This window comes from Semicossyphus pulcher, unplaced genomic scaffold (genome assembly GCF_022749685.1).
Source record: "Semicossyphus pulcher isolate SPU_LCO1_2020_fin unplaced genomic scaffold, fSemPul1.0.p SCAF_22, whole genome shotgun sequence".
Lineage (NCBI taxonomy): Eukaryota > Metazoa > Chordata > Actinopteri > Labriformes > Labridae > Semicossyphus > Semicossyphus pulcher.
Window position 1 is genome coordinate 8,608,252 of NW_027211696.1, and position 16,235 is coordinate 8,624,486.

At 44.0% G+C, this 16,235-nt stretch overlaps 1 protein-coding gene across 1 annotated transcript in view; it reads right to left on the bottom strand.

Annotated features, from left to right (window-relative positions):
* unc5cb (unc-5 netrin receptor Cb) overlaps positions 1–16,235 on the bottom strand; it is a 133,232-nt gene that overhangs the window by 18,061 nt on the left and 98,936 nt on the right. Inside the window, exons 5-8 of the mRNA XM_069673829.1 lie at positions 9,913–10,093; positions 8,237–8,404; positions 7,834–7,998; positions 2,263–2,319 (exon numbers count right to left, since the gene is read on the bottom strand). Coding sequence (XP_069529930.1) covers positions 2,263–2,319; positions 7,834–7,998; positions 8,237–8,404; positions 9,913–10,093 — 571 coding nt within the window. The remainder of the gene's footprint in view (positions 1–2,262; positions 2,320–7,833; positions 7,999–8,236; positions 8,405–9,912; positions 10,094–16,235) is intronic.

Sequence of the window (16,235 nt, forward strand, 5' to 3'; positions counted from 1 at the left end):
ATTATCTGGGTGTGGATAGATAATCTGGACACTATTAATTGTCAAAGAGAAAAGAGATAAATATGCAGAGAGTGTTGGGTGTTTTTCAGCTTTCATCTTTGCAGTCTAACTTTCAGTTGTGACAAAAAGATAGCAAATATGTTGTTGTAAAAGAGACATACGCTACAGATGTGTACATGTAAACAACGGCCACAGAGGACTAAATCTTGTATGAAGCCAAGCATCGTAAAGATAAAGCACAAAATACAGATAATGATGATAAACTCTGCGCACCACACACGGTTAATAGCGCCACTGCAACCCAATGACACACTGTCCTAACAAGCAGCCTCAGAAGGCAGATCTGAAGTCCTGAAGACGGAGATATAGACGTTTTATCTTCAAATTACCGTGCTCTGTGTTGGAGTTCAGAGCCCGTCTCTGCCTTTGTTCTTACACACTGCGAGATAAGATCTAGACATAGCTTGCATTTCTCAAACTGTCTTTCATCTCCGTCTCCCTCCCAGAGTCTTTCTGTCCACTTTCCAGCTGGAGGAACCTCTGTGATTAGCAGGCCTGGCATGGACGGAGCTGGGGCTGTTAGGCGAGCACGGCGCTCAGATCAGACCTTTTAATGGATGCCTACTGACAGTCTGAACTCTCTCTGGTGTTCGGGAAAGAATGTCCTTGGCTGTCACCAAGTTGACAAACTCTTCTTTAGAGGAAGTGAGAGGCCAGAGGGCGTGTGTGGGCATGTATGTGTTCGACGTGTGAATAAATCAAAGAATTTCAAAGGTGTTTGTGACAGAATAAAAGGAGACTCTTTCAGTTTCTTTGACATCATTTAAGTATGCAAATGGGACAGAACGTGCACCAGTAGATGGCAGCATCAGCCACAGATCCTTAGCGTTTTCAGGGCATGCATGATGGCGGAGCATTTGTGTAAATTAGCTTCATGTGTCTCAGGGATACAGATGGCACTCAATCTGTGTCTCTTGTGTTCTCTTGCACAAAGGAGGAGGAAGGAGCAGAGCGAGGAAAGCAAAGGAAGGGAGCGCTTTTGTGACAAGTGAAAGTCTTACAGTAAGTTTTTTTTAGCGCGTCCTTGGTATAAAAGCGTTAAAGCACGTACTCCTTCTTTTGCTGTAGTTATGACTTGATGCTTGTTTATATGGATGAACAGTATTTTATTAAACGAGCACACCTTTCAACATGTAGCCAATTTAAAACATATTACATTTCACGCTCTATTTTGTGAACCTCTGTGGAAATCAAAGTCTGACCTTCAGCAGGACATTCCCTTTCACTCACAGTGCTCACAGTGATTTAAAAAGAATCTAGATGGTTTCTTTAGATGTACTGATCGTCCCACAATTAAAGAGGCGGGGGATCTAACGCTGTAGTTTTTTCAAAGACTACAGTCACCAGGAAGGACAAGCGAGGCCTGGCCCTCTCTGTTCGGCCTTGACTGAGACATCACATTAAAGAGGAGCGTTGAGATATATCCTCATATATGCGAGGCCTCTAATCCTTCCTCCAGCACAGACACGCACAGAAAACAGAGCAGGGAGGGCAATGATGAAAGTCTAAAAAATGTAATTTCACTGCCGCGCTTCCTCTGCCGAGCTTCCCTGCAGTTATTTAACATATACCCCCCCTCTGTCGCACAATCTCCACCGTGCTCGCTTGGTGATAAAGGAAGCAACCTGCTAAGTGTACGCATTAAAATGTATCACTTAGATTAATACATCCCTTTGAACATGAGCCATTGTCGGAGAAAAAAAAAGGGGGAAAGTACAAGAAATGGAAATGAAAGGGATTATTGAGCACTCCATTCTGGGTGAGGACATAGAGATTTACAGAGGGAGGGTGAGAGAGAGAGAGAGGAATCAACACTGAGAAAAAGACAGTGAGTTAGATTCTTCGCCGGAGTCGGGGCCTGAGCTGACAGAGAGGCAAAGTGTCAGGCTGAAGTTCATGAGGAGCAACAGGATAAAGGGCAGCGTCAGCTCGGAGTAAGAGAGGAGGAAGACTGCTGGGAAGAGGCAGCTGGCTAGCAGAGGGGCATTATGGGAGAGGACAGGACGGAAATCAAGAAAGGAAATGCCCTGAGGTGGTTATCTGTAAATGAAACATGGATGTAGATGAAAGAACAAAGGCAAATATTGTCTGTCTTTTATGATTTTAAAATGTAAAACACGTCGTAAGTAGACAAATAAAAGCATGACGATGAATGGAGGGTAATGTAAAAGAAAAAAAGGTAAAAAGAAATCAATAACTCACATGGATTTCCCAAATCATTCTTGTCTTTAGCCTCAGAGGACTTCTGATATAAGGAACCTTAAAGAGAGAGGAAGGGATTGTGGGTGGGAGAGAGAGAGAGAGTGGGGGAGGTAAGGAGGGCGGGAGGGGAGGATGATGAAAATCAAATTCAAGCCAACAGAAAAACAAACTCAACAAATGAGACAGCAACAAACTCATGAGTAGGAGTGATGACACGGGGAGGCGATCCTTCTTGATTTGGGCCCCTCCTCTCCAGGTCTGTGTATAGAGTATAGAGATGGATGACAGGAGTTTGGGTGGGGTAAGGGGAGGGGGTTCTGTGAGGTATAGAGGCGCGATCCATCAACTTGGCTTAGTGCAGCAGCAGCAGGACCGATGCTGGCAGGTGAGGGCATCGGAGGGGCTGATAAAGTGTGGGCTCCAACAGAGTCAATAGAAGCAACAGCCTTGCATCTGTCACTGCGGGGCGGATGGAGATGGCGAGTGTGTGGGATAAAAGGGACCATTATGTTAGGGAAGTAGGAGATGAAAACAGGTTGAAGGACAGATCCTCTACATAGATGGGGGGTTTTTTTGGCCCCAACTCGGCGTTTGGTCGGGTTTGTCGTGGCCAGGTTTTACGTTGAAGTACGGAGGCCAAGAAGGGCAAACTGCAACAACCCGAAAGATTTTTAATTGCGGAAACAAAATGCAAAATAAGGAAAGAATGAAAACAAATACAACAATGAAAATTTCAACAGAGGAACGCTGCATATCCAGCTCTCACAACGGACGAGCTCCAGGCCTGTAGGGGGCGCTAATTAGAACAGCTTCATTTTCCCTGAGAGAGACAGGGACCAGGCATTTAATTTGTTGAATATACTGATTATTATTTTCTTGGTTTGTGTTTTTTTTTAAACTTTTTATTGTCTTTTAATGCATTTTTCCAGCTTTTTGCAGCACTTCCTGTTGTTGTTTTTGTTGTGGATTATTGTCCGTGTCTGAATTTGCATCCTTCCAAAACTTGCATCCTGTTTCCCCTGATAGAAATCTATTGGGTCGTTGCAGAGCGTTTGCCCTTGTCGGCCACCGTATTGAAATGAAGAGGGAAGCAGCGTCAGTGCTACTACACATAATATTCAGTCCTTGTGGGACATCCATAAACAACTATACAAACAATGAAGTCCTTATTGGAGAGGGGGAGAGCCAGGGGCAGACAAGTGGGTAGACAGGAAAATCAATAGCTTGATGGATGGGGCTGGTGTGTACATGTAATCAGGCAGCGGGGAGGGACCGGGCCGGAGCAAGGGGAGGTGACTGTCAGGGTCAGTCTAACTGATGGCCCATTTGAACCCATCCTGTAGAGTTTCTATTCATCCCAGCGCCTATGGTATAGCCAGAGTAAACGCACGCTTCAGTGGGTGGGCTGGGAAGAAAATGTTAGAGTCCCAGACAGACGGAGATTATTCTTTCCTGACATAGAGCTGGAGAGGAGGTACAGGAAATCCTCGTCTATGTTTGAGTCATATTTCTTTAAATATGGCAGGTTTCCAACCCCAGAGAAGCATACAGTCCTCGAGGAAAGTGATGTCATTATTAGAGGAGCTGAAGGGTGATTTCTGCCGCTTAATGGTGAATTGAAGATTAATTATAGACTTATCCAACCGGGCCAAACCAGGCCTTTTAACAACCTCCATCTGGCCCTTTAATAACTTACTGAGCAGGTTGTTATCGCAGAATGAAACCCCGACAGGGTAAACAGGACTTGTCTTACCCTGAAGGGGTTCCTCTGCGATAACAACCTGCTCACTATACATTATCGCGCTTATTACACAGCTTTTTACTGAAGAAATCAATTATTTGGCACAAAATACTGATTTGGAAATGATCTTATTAATCCAAAAATTATTATCTTTCCATTTTCCATTTAAAAATAGTCTGTTAGACTCACAGATCTACGTCCATAGCAATGGTTAACTATGTAGCCTTTTTAAATTGAGCTAACCTAGCTATTTTTACTCTCATTAAATTGAGCTAACCTAGCTATTTTTACTCTCATTAAAATGAGCTAACCTAGCTGTTATTACTTACATTAAAATGAGCTAACCTAGCGGTTATTACTCACATTAAAATATGCTAACCTAGCTGTTATTACTCACATTAAAATATGCTAACCTAGCTGTTATTACTCACATTAAAATGAGCTAACCTAGCTGTTATTACTCACATTAAAATTAGCTAACCCAGCGGTTATATAAAAAGATGTTAAAAGCAACTTTTTCCTGATTAAACAATAACCTACGTCTCTTCTTGGTTTAAAAGGGTGCATTCGTTAACACAAAGCTTTTAAAATTAGTTAACCAGTTATATGTTTAATTAGTTTTAATCAAAACTCTTGAGCCACTTATGAGTGTGGTATGAATAACCTCATGTTCTCCTAAGACTGAAATGAGCCTCAGAGTCAAGATTCTCCATTCTCTGGTCTTTGATAGCAATAAAGGATTTGCCCTTCGTGGAGTGTGCGCTCCCCTTTCGCTAAATCAATATGTCAAGAAAATGTCATGTCTGAGAGCAGGGTTACCAAAGGCCGGGAAAACAACATCAGAATCACCGAGGACGGACCACAGAGGGAGCGCTCGAAAACAGAGATTTAGGCAGGTCATCCTCGGTGAACTGTGAAAACTATACTCTTGTGTTAGTTGGGAAGTTCCATCTGAACAGTCAGAGTGCAACCTCTCCAGATCAATCTGCAGACGTTTAACATTGTTAAATCCAACCCCTCCAAACTCCCCGACAGTCTAAATGTGATAAACAAGCTACAAAGTAAATTACAACACAACTCTTCCCTTTTGGACTCGGGTCAGTTGTGTTTTTACAGAGGCAGAGTATCCCCATTTCTATTTCCAGCTCTGCTCGTATCAGATTCCTTCGGCAGATTTCTGCGATTGAAACGATTTAAATAAATTCAAACAACTGAAAATGAGATAAAGCTGCAATGGAATCCATAGACACGTGTTTGCTCGGATCCCCGCCCTGCACTAGAGGGAGCGGATCAGCCGTCCGAGGTGAGTTCGGATTGCACACAACTTCCATTCCCAATCATATTTGCCATAATGTGAGCTTTTAGATAATGGGCCGTTCTCTCTAAATGCTGGTGGAAATGGTCATTAGCATTGACATAAGTGGCTTCACCCTCTTAGCTTCCAAAAAAATCAATCCCTGGAATGATCCTAAATCTATATCATTATGGCTTTATATTCTCTGCAAACTAGCCATCAATCTGCAGAGAGCTAATGCTTCTGAGATCGGGCTGAGTCGCAGCGGAGGCGGGCGGGGTGGATGTATGTTGTGCCGCAGAGGGAAATAAAAGAGATGAATAAGACAAATAAGAGTAGCTTCCTGATGTTTCTATACAGCGCAGAAATACGACCTCGACTATAATGCATTCATGTGATGCTAAATTAAATCACTGACACACTGAAGTCATAGTTTCCTGTCAGTCCTCTGCACGTACAGACCTACAGTTCAGGATGTGTTTTCTGCTTGGATCTAAAGATGCATATTGAACGCGTACATCATGTCGTCAACATACTGCAGGTAGCACCTTACAACCCCACAGTGCAGCCAAATCTCCCATCAGCTGCACACGGTGACGTCCAGCTGTATCAAATTCAACACATCCAGCAGCCGCGCCTCTATTATATTATTAGTGTCACAATCACCATCTGTACTGGGTTATACACGCGATGGAAGCATCTGTGACAGCGTGTGGGTCTAACACCTTCAGAGATGTTTATTGGAGACGATTTTTATTCAACTAGACGCAGAGTTTAACTCACTTACTGTGCAGCTTTCTCCTTCTCCTCCTCTGTCTCTTGTTATTATCGGCACAGAAAAGAGGGCAAAGGCTGTTTCAGTGGATTAATTTTAAGTTGGCTTTACCCGGTAGCTTCTTAACACAAATATGGGTGCATGAAAGCAACTGTGACACGATTCCAATCTGTGAATGTACGATGAGGCGGAGGGAGCTGGATTTGTCGCTTGAACTAAACTGCGTGGCTGTTTTTAACTTGCTGGAAGAATGAGGAGCAGAAAACAATCCAGTGCCTGCAGAGAAATATCTGGCTGCACCAAAGGAAACAGTAAAACCAATAGAAGAGTTTATGAGGAAGAGATGCTGGTGTACACTTTGAAATCATTGTGAGAAAACATTCTTATGTACAGTACTTCCTCGCGCTTTATGGCCTCGTGTGTCCTCTAATTGGACCACAGGAGTTTTCTAAATTAAGGTAGTAATCAAAGCTGCCCCCCTTTATGTAATTACAATATAATCACTTATTATTATTTTAAATATAACTCCCAAATCCTGAGCCTGTGACAAGGATAATTACTCAGAATGCTTCCTCATGTGGCTAACTCTTTTTTTAAACATATACTTATATTCGCAGCAGGAAAAGATGTGCAGGCGTTTCTACTTTTATGACACTTTTAAACAACAGTTTTTGAGAAGAATTCACCAAAGGATCGTGTGGCTTTTGCGCCCGCTAAACCTGCGCAAATGATACAAAGAGACGGCTCATTCTCGAAGCCTGGCAGAGGGTTGAATGCAATTTTTTTAACGAGTCATTATGCAGACATTCAGGGAGAATTTGGCCCCTTTCTATGCAAATGAACCTCGTGGGAAAAAGTAGCTAATTTACAAACACCAGCGCTAACAGCACCGCGCAGTAAGAGGGAACTCTTACCGTCTGCAGAGAACTGCTGGTAACTGCAGCGCAGTATTATAAAGGCTGTCACGCTTTGAGTTTATCATGACAAACAACTGCACCTTTTGTGTGCTCAAAAAATGTATTGCCTGTAAAAACAATGTGTTAATCATACAGTCATTATTATTATAATCTGGAGACCAATCAGTCCGGGGCTGTGCAAGGCGCAACCCCGGCACACGCGCACACTTTGTCCCCGTGTGTGGAGACGGTCAGGAGCAGTTCGGAGGACGGTGATTATTATAGGATGACCTGCTGGGTTACAGTTAAACTAGTAAACACCTGTCGAGCCTGGACTTTACAATTAACTGTTAAAAGAGCCGCCCCCTCCTCTCCCTGCTCATCATCGATCTGTGCGTGGACTTGAGATCCGTCAGTGTGCGCTCCACTGATGCCTGAGAGCGCAGCACCACGCAGTAGAGAGTGGAGGTGCAGACAACTTCTCTCCACAATCAGACACAAAACAAGAGCAAACTGCACAGATCTGCAAAACTTCAAGGGACTGTTTGCGCTTGAATATCATCAGTGCAATTTGCTTTGTGAATCGGACCTTGAGACGGAGCAGATAGCAGGTGCAATTTATGGAGCTATCAGCGGCTGCAATTCAGTCTCAGTGAATTCCCCTCTTTGTGTTTTATGCATGTGCAAAAAAAAAGAGCATTAAAGCACATCTTAGTGTTCATGTATGAGTGAAGTGGAACAGAGTGAGTGATGTGAAACACAGCGCGGTGATGAAAGCGCAGAGTGAATCTCATGGTCAAAGGGTGAGGGGGTTCCTTTGGTGGGCAGGTCAGAGAGAGTAGCAGAGGATTAGTCGGGTACTCACTCTGCATGCACAGCCCATCCGTGCAGTTCTTGGACTGGAGCACCGTGCCCTCACAGTCCTTCCCCCCGTTTTTGGGTGCCGGTGCGCCGCATTCCCGCCTCCTCCAGTGGGTGCACTCGGTCCCACACGTGGACCACTTACTCCACTCTGTCCACAGGCCATCCACTACCACACAGGACAGATGAGAGTAGAGTGAATGACATGAGATGAAGACACACAAGTGCATGATGGGATGGGGAGGCATGTGGGAGAGAGACACACACACACAAACGTAAGGGTGGCGGCACAAACAGAGCGAAATATGCAAACACAGAGTTGTATCATATTTTATGTATTTAGTTCCTGTGAACCTGCGCCCTCTCCGCCCACCGGGAAGTGGGTGTATTGTTATTGCGAGCCGTACCTGGGCAGAGAGGATTGCACGCCAGCTTCTGGATGCCTTGCCCTTCGCAGATGGAGCCGCCGTTGAGCGGGGCCGGGTTGGTGCAGCTGCGCGTGCGCTTCTGGAAACCGCGGCCGCAGCGGCTGTTGCAGACCGACCACTCTGTCCATGTCGACCAGCCACCGTTCACTGGAACACAAGGTCATAAAACATGTTAGAATACATCACTTTTAAAGCTACTAGCTTAGTTTATAGATTATTTACCAGTGCTAAGACATTTAAACAACATTCATTAAATCAACTTTTGGTTGTGTTAAACAACATCTGTCACTGCATCATTAACTTGAATCCCCTGAGTCTCAGACGTTTCCAGACACGCTCATTTACCCGTTGTAAAATGTATATTTGGAGTTTTTGCGTCTTGACCCTGAAATCTCAGGTCGTTCCTTCCCCGCGCAGCCAGACAGTAAATTCTGCTCCGATTGCTGCATTTTCCATTCACTGATTCCTCCTAATGCCTCTCTTCCCGCCCTCATCCATCTCTGTCACAGACTAAATCCAGTGCGGAGTGACACCAGGGCTTGTGGCTGCGAACAAGTCTGTGGCATTTGAGATGGTGGAGCTCCGGGCCCCTCGGAGCCTCCGACTTTCAAAAATGTGACATGCTTATGAGTGAGGCCCAAAATATTGGACTCTTGGGGGGAAGGCTGCCAAAGCCCAGCGTTTCTTTACAGGCTGATTTGTTTCCTCCGTGGATTATGGATCTATAGTCTCTCTCTGTCTCTCTGCATCCTTTTGTGGCCAGCTTGTCCTCCTGTTTCCGGCGTACTTTTAGCAAGTTGTTCTGGAAACAACCGGGCTAAAAGCACACTTCTTCATCTCTGCAATCAGACACAAGGCTTTTTTTCTCCTTTGGGTTTCTGTTATTGCTTCACGTGGACTTTCATAAAACGAGGCATGAATGTGCATGAATCCCATTTTGGATAAAGACACAAGGACAGAGGCTTGTTGTACTTTCGCTGAAGGACGAGCCGACATCAAAGCACTTTTTAAAAGATTCTGTCCTTTTAGAACGTGTTAGCGACAGTAAGGCCTTGCAGAGACAGGAAACACTGTCCCTCCGATCTTTTCTCTTGGAGTTCTGCTTCTTATTTTGTCCCTAATACCTGCCATATTGCAGAAGCGAGATGGTAAAAAGTGATGTCTAAATTATGTCAAAGTTTCAAACATCCTCTCCCGTTTGTTTTGTGTGTTGATCCGTCCACGCGCACGCAAAAACCTCTTCATCCACTTTTGCACCGCCTCCGGCAGCCGTTGAAGTTCGACTTTGCAGCCATGCTGAGCTATAGCAGTCGATGTTAGAGAGACAGTGGGGTGAGTCTGTGTGAAACCACAGCAGGGGTCTCTTTAAGTACGGATCAGCCACGTCAGCAAGCCTCGCTCGCTGTTCGGAAAATCACAAATCTTCAATTCTTTGCACACCTTCCGGCAGAAACAAAACGAGCGACTGTGACGCGCCGCGGGAATGAGAAGGGATTTGCTTTATGCGGAGTGACTTTGAAATTTTGTTGTATTTTTGAGGTGACTTCTTGGAGGATTTCAGCACTTTTTCCTCTGCGTTACAGTCTGACGTTAATGATCTCTTTTGTGGGTGTTTGTCATTGATTGCGCTGCTCAATGATAAGAAAGTTGTTTACCATAGACGATAACTGTGGCGGTGGTGCTCCGCCTCTTGGCCACGATGTTCTTGGCCACACAAGTGTAGTTGGCGGTGTCGGAGAGGCGGGCCTGTTTGATGATCAGGTTGTGGTCGATGGTGATGTAGAAGTTCCTGTCGTCCGCGGGGTCGATAACCTCCTCGTTCTTTAACCACTCCACCTGAGAGGAAGAAGAAGAGAGGCAGACGTGAGATGTCAGAAAAGTGTTTTAAAGAGAAGAAAGAAGACGAGTTGACCTCATTAAATTGCAGAGAAATCAGTGAAGTGTTTAAGCAGCTGTAGTTTTTCTTGTCTCTGCCTAACCTCTCAAACAGCAGCGGAGGAGTGCCAGGATTAGAGCGCAATTGTTTACGTCCCTGAGGTCCTGCTACAAAAAGTCAATATCTATCACGCTCTTTTTATTCTCCCCCTAGAACAAAGCGCTACAGTAACAGCAGCCTTGTCAGACAGAGGAGAAAAAGAAAACTCCACTATTTCTGAATCTAAGAGTCTCCCTGACCTTTCCTTATGAGTTTCATTTCTCCAAATGATGCCGATAGCGAACTCCCCGCACCATCACAGAACAGGGGAGCATTTAGAGAGTCTTTATTTGGCTGTAAATCGCCGAGATCCTTCTTCTCTTTCAAGAGGTGGGAGAAGAATAGCACGTGCCGCCTCGCACTCCGCAGCCACTTTGATTCAAAATATTTCCTGCTTGTCTGGTTTGCTTCAAAAGGAGCGGTCCAGCAGAGAGGAGGCCTGGCAAATAGCTCACTTCCTGTGTTTTGTTGATATCCCATGAGGTGCGGGGGCCCGATAAGAGATAAGACACCGAGGAGCAGTGCCGGAAAGATAAGCGGGATGTTTATAAAGGGTATCTGTGAAAAAAAGGAGGCTGATATAAGGACTGCCAAGACAAAACACGGTGCGGGCTCACTGTTGTTTGTAGATTTCATAAGTAAAAACAGAAACGTACGCAACACAAGTTCCTGAAAAGAAGCAGCTTCACGAGCATCTCTGTTAGCGCGACGTGACAGATATCAAAGGGGCCATCAGCGTCACACCTCGGTACGTCTGTCTCACCAAGCGGGAACGCATCGGCGAGGCCAAGAAGAAAATGTTTACTTCACTTCACAATTATTTCACACTTAACCCTTGTGCCCTCCTCAAATTTACTACCCTTTGGACACCTTTGTGGCAAAAATGTACACGCACAAAAAAACTGCTATAAAATCATCATACACCAATATGTTTTTCTGATTTTTTTTCCATAAATCACTTAAACAACTTCAGACCTGCTCAAAACTACCAAACATTCAATAATTTTCAGGATTTTAACCCTTTAAATGCCAGTTTAATTATTTGAATGATTTCATTATTTATTACAAAAAAACACAAAAAGTGATTTATTTTACATATTATAAATAGTAGGGAGACGGGGCTTTGGTGGTGATTAGAGTCTTGGATATGTCAAAGATGAGCAACAAAATTGATTTGATGCATTAGTATTTTTTATGTAGTAAGTAGTAGTGTTTTTGTGCGTGTACATTTTTGCCAAGAAGGTGTCCAAAGGGTGCACAATGCATCACGAGAGTATTTAAGACATGTAAAAAAGTTTCTGCAAAAACTCATGCCAAAAGCTGTAACACAGCCAAAATGATGGTGAAATTAAATTAAAAAAAGTAGAGAAAAATGTACAAAAATAAGGAAGGATAGGACTCCCTCACAGGCCGTCTCACAGCGCAATCAAGTCCTGCATGATGTAAAACAGGATGTACACGAGATGCATTACACCTGTCAATCACTAAGGGACTATTTTTAGACATCATCTTTATTCGTCAACACGATGACACAGAATCATGAGTAAGTCTCGCCACATATAAATAAAAGCATCTTTTTCTTTACATAAGCAGCTGATGCTTCACTGAATGTATAACTGCTTGCTTAATGAAAGCAGCTTTAGTGTTACACTAGTTAAAGATAACTGCAGCGGAAGGATATAAGAAACATCTAATCTGCCTAACTGACATTTAGGCAGCGAATAAAGTAAGGAAATTACACAACACTGGCAATCGTCACGTTAACAGTGACAACGGTTAGGAGTCAGTCTGTCTGTAGAGGACTTTAAAAGGTTTCAGTAAGTGAGATGGTGGATTGTTAAATGACAGGTGTATATAATAAGACATTTCAGTGTTGTGCTGCTTAATTGGCTTCTGCTTTAACACCTGCTGAGGTGCTGGTTAGACATCTGTCACGACTTTTCCTGGATTAAAACAGCAGAAGTGGAGCTTTAAAGACATGTACATACACTTTATACATTTTATAAAGTCAGCCTGTAATGTTCAACACACAAGCCACAAAAAGACAGATAACAAAGTCAGTGAGCTACATCATTATAGACTACAACGTGCTGTAGTGTTTATAGTGAACACATCTGTGTATTCTACAGAAGCCCTTAGCAGACAAGTGTCCATACATTTTATTTACTCCGTTTTCCCGTGATAACGAGTTGTTTCTGTCCATTTCTCCAGATCCCGACTTATTTATCTCATTATCTCCAGATGACAAAATTTGTTTTCTCGTCATAACGAGATCATTTTCCGGCGATCTAGAAAACAAATCAACAGGCTGGTCGCTGTGATATTACAGACCACCATGCCATGCTGCCAAGCCTGTTTCTGTGTTTGTTTTGTGCTTTTACCACTCTGTGGATATGAGTTATGAATAGAAATAACTTGTTATCATGATGGATACATGTCCGCTAAGGGCTTCCGTAGTATTCTCAATAAGGGCTTCATTATTTTAGTGTGTTTTCATCTGTTACAATTTAGCTATCAATTTTTAATACTGAGTAAAACCATAGACTGTATAAAAACATGGACGTGACAGCTCCCTTAAAGTGAAGCCAAACCCTCTCTATCGCCCCCTGCTGACTGGCTGCAGTATAGGTCATAAAGCCAGCCTCCTCCATGTTAACAGATGGGACATGAGTCAAACTATAAAATCAAAATACATCGTCAAATAAATGTTTCTCAAACATGGTTTCTGTCATTATAGTTAGTTATTATCATGCTGATTTCTGTCCAAGTGTTTATTTTTCTGACAAGTGTGGTTTTAATTTGATGCTGTAAAAAGGATGATTGACAGCTCTGTTGACAAATTCGGCTCCTGCAGAAGATCTGTTCCGGATTAGCAGAGTAGAGGAGGAACGGAGAGAGGAGACGTAACTAAAACAATCACTACAGTTATTGAAGTTTACATATCTGTGAACGTCTGCTTCAGACCATCACAAGAAGCTGTTCCGCCGAGGTGCGGGATCCTTGCTGTTTTTTTCGTTAAGTTAAGTGTGTGTTTTGGTTAGCGGAAGTGGCTACGGTGGCGCCACCTGCCGATGTCTACTGCGCAGCTTTGGCTCCAAATGACCTCATCAGGGCAAGATGGCAGCACCTTTTGGCTTTAATTTTGTAAAATGAGAGTAGGTGGAGACACGTCGTCCATCTTTAGGGACAGTCAATGACTAAAACTAACAAATATGTCAGACATGAGCAAAGAGCAGGGCCTCCATGTTAAGAGAACAAACATTTTGCTCCCTCTGTCATGCTGCAAAGTGAGGAAACACAAGTCCAACAAAACGAGTACAGAAGATGCAAAAAGAGGGAGATGGGTTTAGTTGACTGATAAATATTTTGTGTCTTAGCGCTCACATCTGTGTGTGCACATCACAGGAGCATTAGGTCTAATCCTCAAATAGAGATTGACAGTTGATACAAAGAGCTGGTTATCCGTTTTGCACCAATCGCAGAGGCAGCTTCTGCAGAACGTGCTGCATTCAGATGTCAAGAGCACTTTTATATGAGAAGGTAATTAAAAATTGAACAAAAGAGCTTTTCAGCGCAGATGGAGCGGTGGGAGGGAGACGGGGTGACGAGGGATAGAAAGTGATAGAAACTCATGTCAGAAGTGGGAGCATGTGTGTGTGCGTGTGTGCAAAAGTGAGCAACAGTTCACCCATCATTTGCTCTGTACGTGCTATAATTGGGACTCATTAATAAAAGCAGAGATTAAAAAAAGGTAAGCCGATCTCTACTTTATCCTCGTTGAAAAAAAAAAAGATTAAAATTCAGCACTTGTCTAACTTTCTCGCATGCCAGCAGACACAAACTAGCACGCACACACACAAACACACACGCACGTTTGCAGCTCGTTAGCGTCTGATTGGCAGCGAAACATCCGGAGAGGTAATTGGCACATTTCTTGTCATTAACGAAGGGAAATTGCCACATGTCAGCCATCATAAAGAGAGGGAGTCTTCCTGTCTGGTCCGCGGCAGCCGAGCGACACGCAGAGAGAAAGAGAGAGAGAGAGACGGAAACTTAAACCTGGAGATGAAGAGGAGGAGACAGACAGGGAGGCGCAAGACGGAGAGAGGAGATGAGTGAGAAGGAGCAGGTGCATGTGAAGGAGAATACATCATCGCTGAGAGGTGAGGACGAACAAGACGGATTGAGTCGAGGGGATGGAGGGAAAGGGGTTACAAACTTTGTCCCCAGGTGAGGGAGTGAGAGAGGAAAGAGAGAGACTGGAGCTTGAGCTAAACAGAGAAGAAAGAGAGGAGACAGTGTTTCATCTCCGGAGTGCTGGAAAATTCAAACACAGGGATATGTAGGATGGTGTTTGAGAGGGAAAATAAAGACAGGATAGAAAAGTGAGCTGTCGAGGGAGTTGCTGTGCGGCGTGGGAGGGGAAATCAATGATTTTCAAAGTCATGAATCAGTGACATACTTCTGTATGTGCAGTGTTACAGCATGTGTATATACAGAATGTATACACTGCGCACAAGTCGCCATAACACTGGTCGAGCAGACAGAAAGAGGTTGGAAGTAATGTCCTCTGGTTGCAGCCAATGTGAAAGTGACTTAAACCTGCGGCCTTTCTAATGCCGTCAGTTGATTTATTAACTCATTAAGTATTTTCTTAATGAGTTTATGGTCTCAATTACTAGGTTGAAGTCTTCTCCAACACAGCAACTACGGTCAAATTGCTACCACGGAAACAGACCGGAAGTCTAAATATGGTCACAGGCCGGACTCGAGGCTTCAAAAGGTGGTTCACAGACGAACGAGGGGCGACGTCCACTTTTTTTTATCAAGTCTATGGTTCCATTTTAGAGAGCTTTTTTTGCCCATTCTTTCAAGAGCAGCATCAAGAACTGTGCATGTTAGTTTTAAATGCTGTTAATGCACTGTCAAGTCATCCTTATTAAAGTAATAATCTCAAAGATTTGCATTTAAACAAGTGTTTGTTCAGTCACTATCTATCGTCGAATGAGGATACACAATGGTAATTGAGCCTGTGGCCCACTGATGAAAGAAATCACAAGCGGCACCCAGTTAGTGACGCGTTTTCCATCAGCCAGCAGTGGTTGGTCTGTCAGAGAGGGTAGGCGGAGCTAAGCGGCTGCTTTTCCGGTCTCTGCAAGTGTTGCGAGTAAACAGTAATCTGCTATGGCTGAACAAACAAAGAAAAGATCGGTGACTACAGATACAACTTCAAAAATAAGTTAAAATCCAAAGAAAAAGAAACATATTCGACGCTCAGATGAAGGCAAACAGTCTGAAAAGCCATGACAAAATTATATCCACCAGCCACACAATCTAGTCCAAGAGCGAGCCAAAGCACTGTGCAAATATAAGACTCAGGACATGAAGCAAACTGTTCAACCTTATACATACTGAATGTACTATAAAGAGTCTTATGGAATATGATCAGTAGCTCCTTAATGTGATGTAATCTGTGTTGAACCACAATTCACCCTGTTCAGGGTCGTGGGGGGGGCTGAAGGTCATTGGGCGAGAGGCGGGGTACACCCTGGACTGATCCCCAGTCAATCACAGGGCTGACACACAGATACAGACAACCTCACACCTACAGGCATATTCAGAGTTACCGACTAACCTAACGAGCACGTCTTTGGACCGTGGGAGGAAGCCGGAGCACCCGGAGAAAGCCCACGCATGCATGATGAGAAACTCCACACAGAAAGACCCCCTACATCTGAACGGGGACTGAACCAGGAACCTTCAAGCTGAAAGGCAAGAGCGCCAACCACTGCAGGACTTGTGTTCAACATGTAGGGATGTGTTCGTAAGCAGCACGTTTAGCCTTCAGGTCTTTTCAGGGACCGACATGGCGGCCTACATCCTCCTGAATAAGCTTCAGTCTCTTCCCTCCGTCACTTCTTCCTCCACCAGCACACAGAACTGGCTGCAGACTCTCCTGCAGCAGTAACGTAGGAGTAACCACTGAGTGGGATGTTTCTGCGC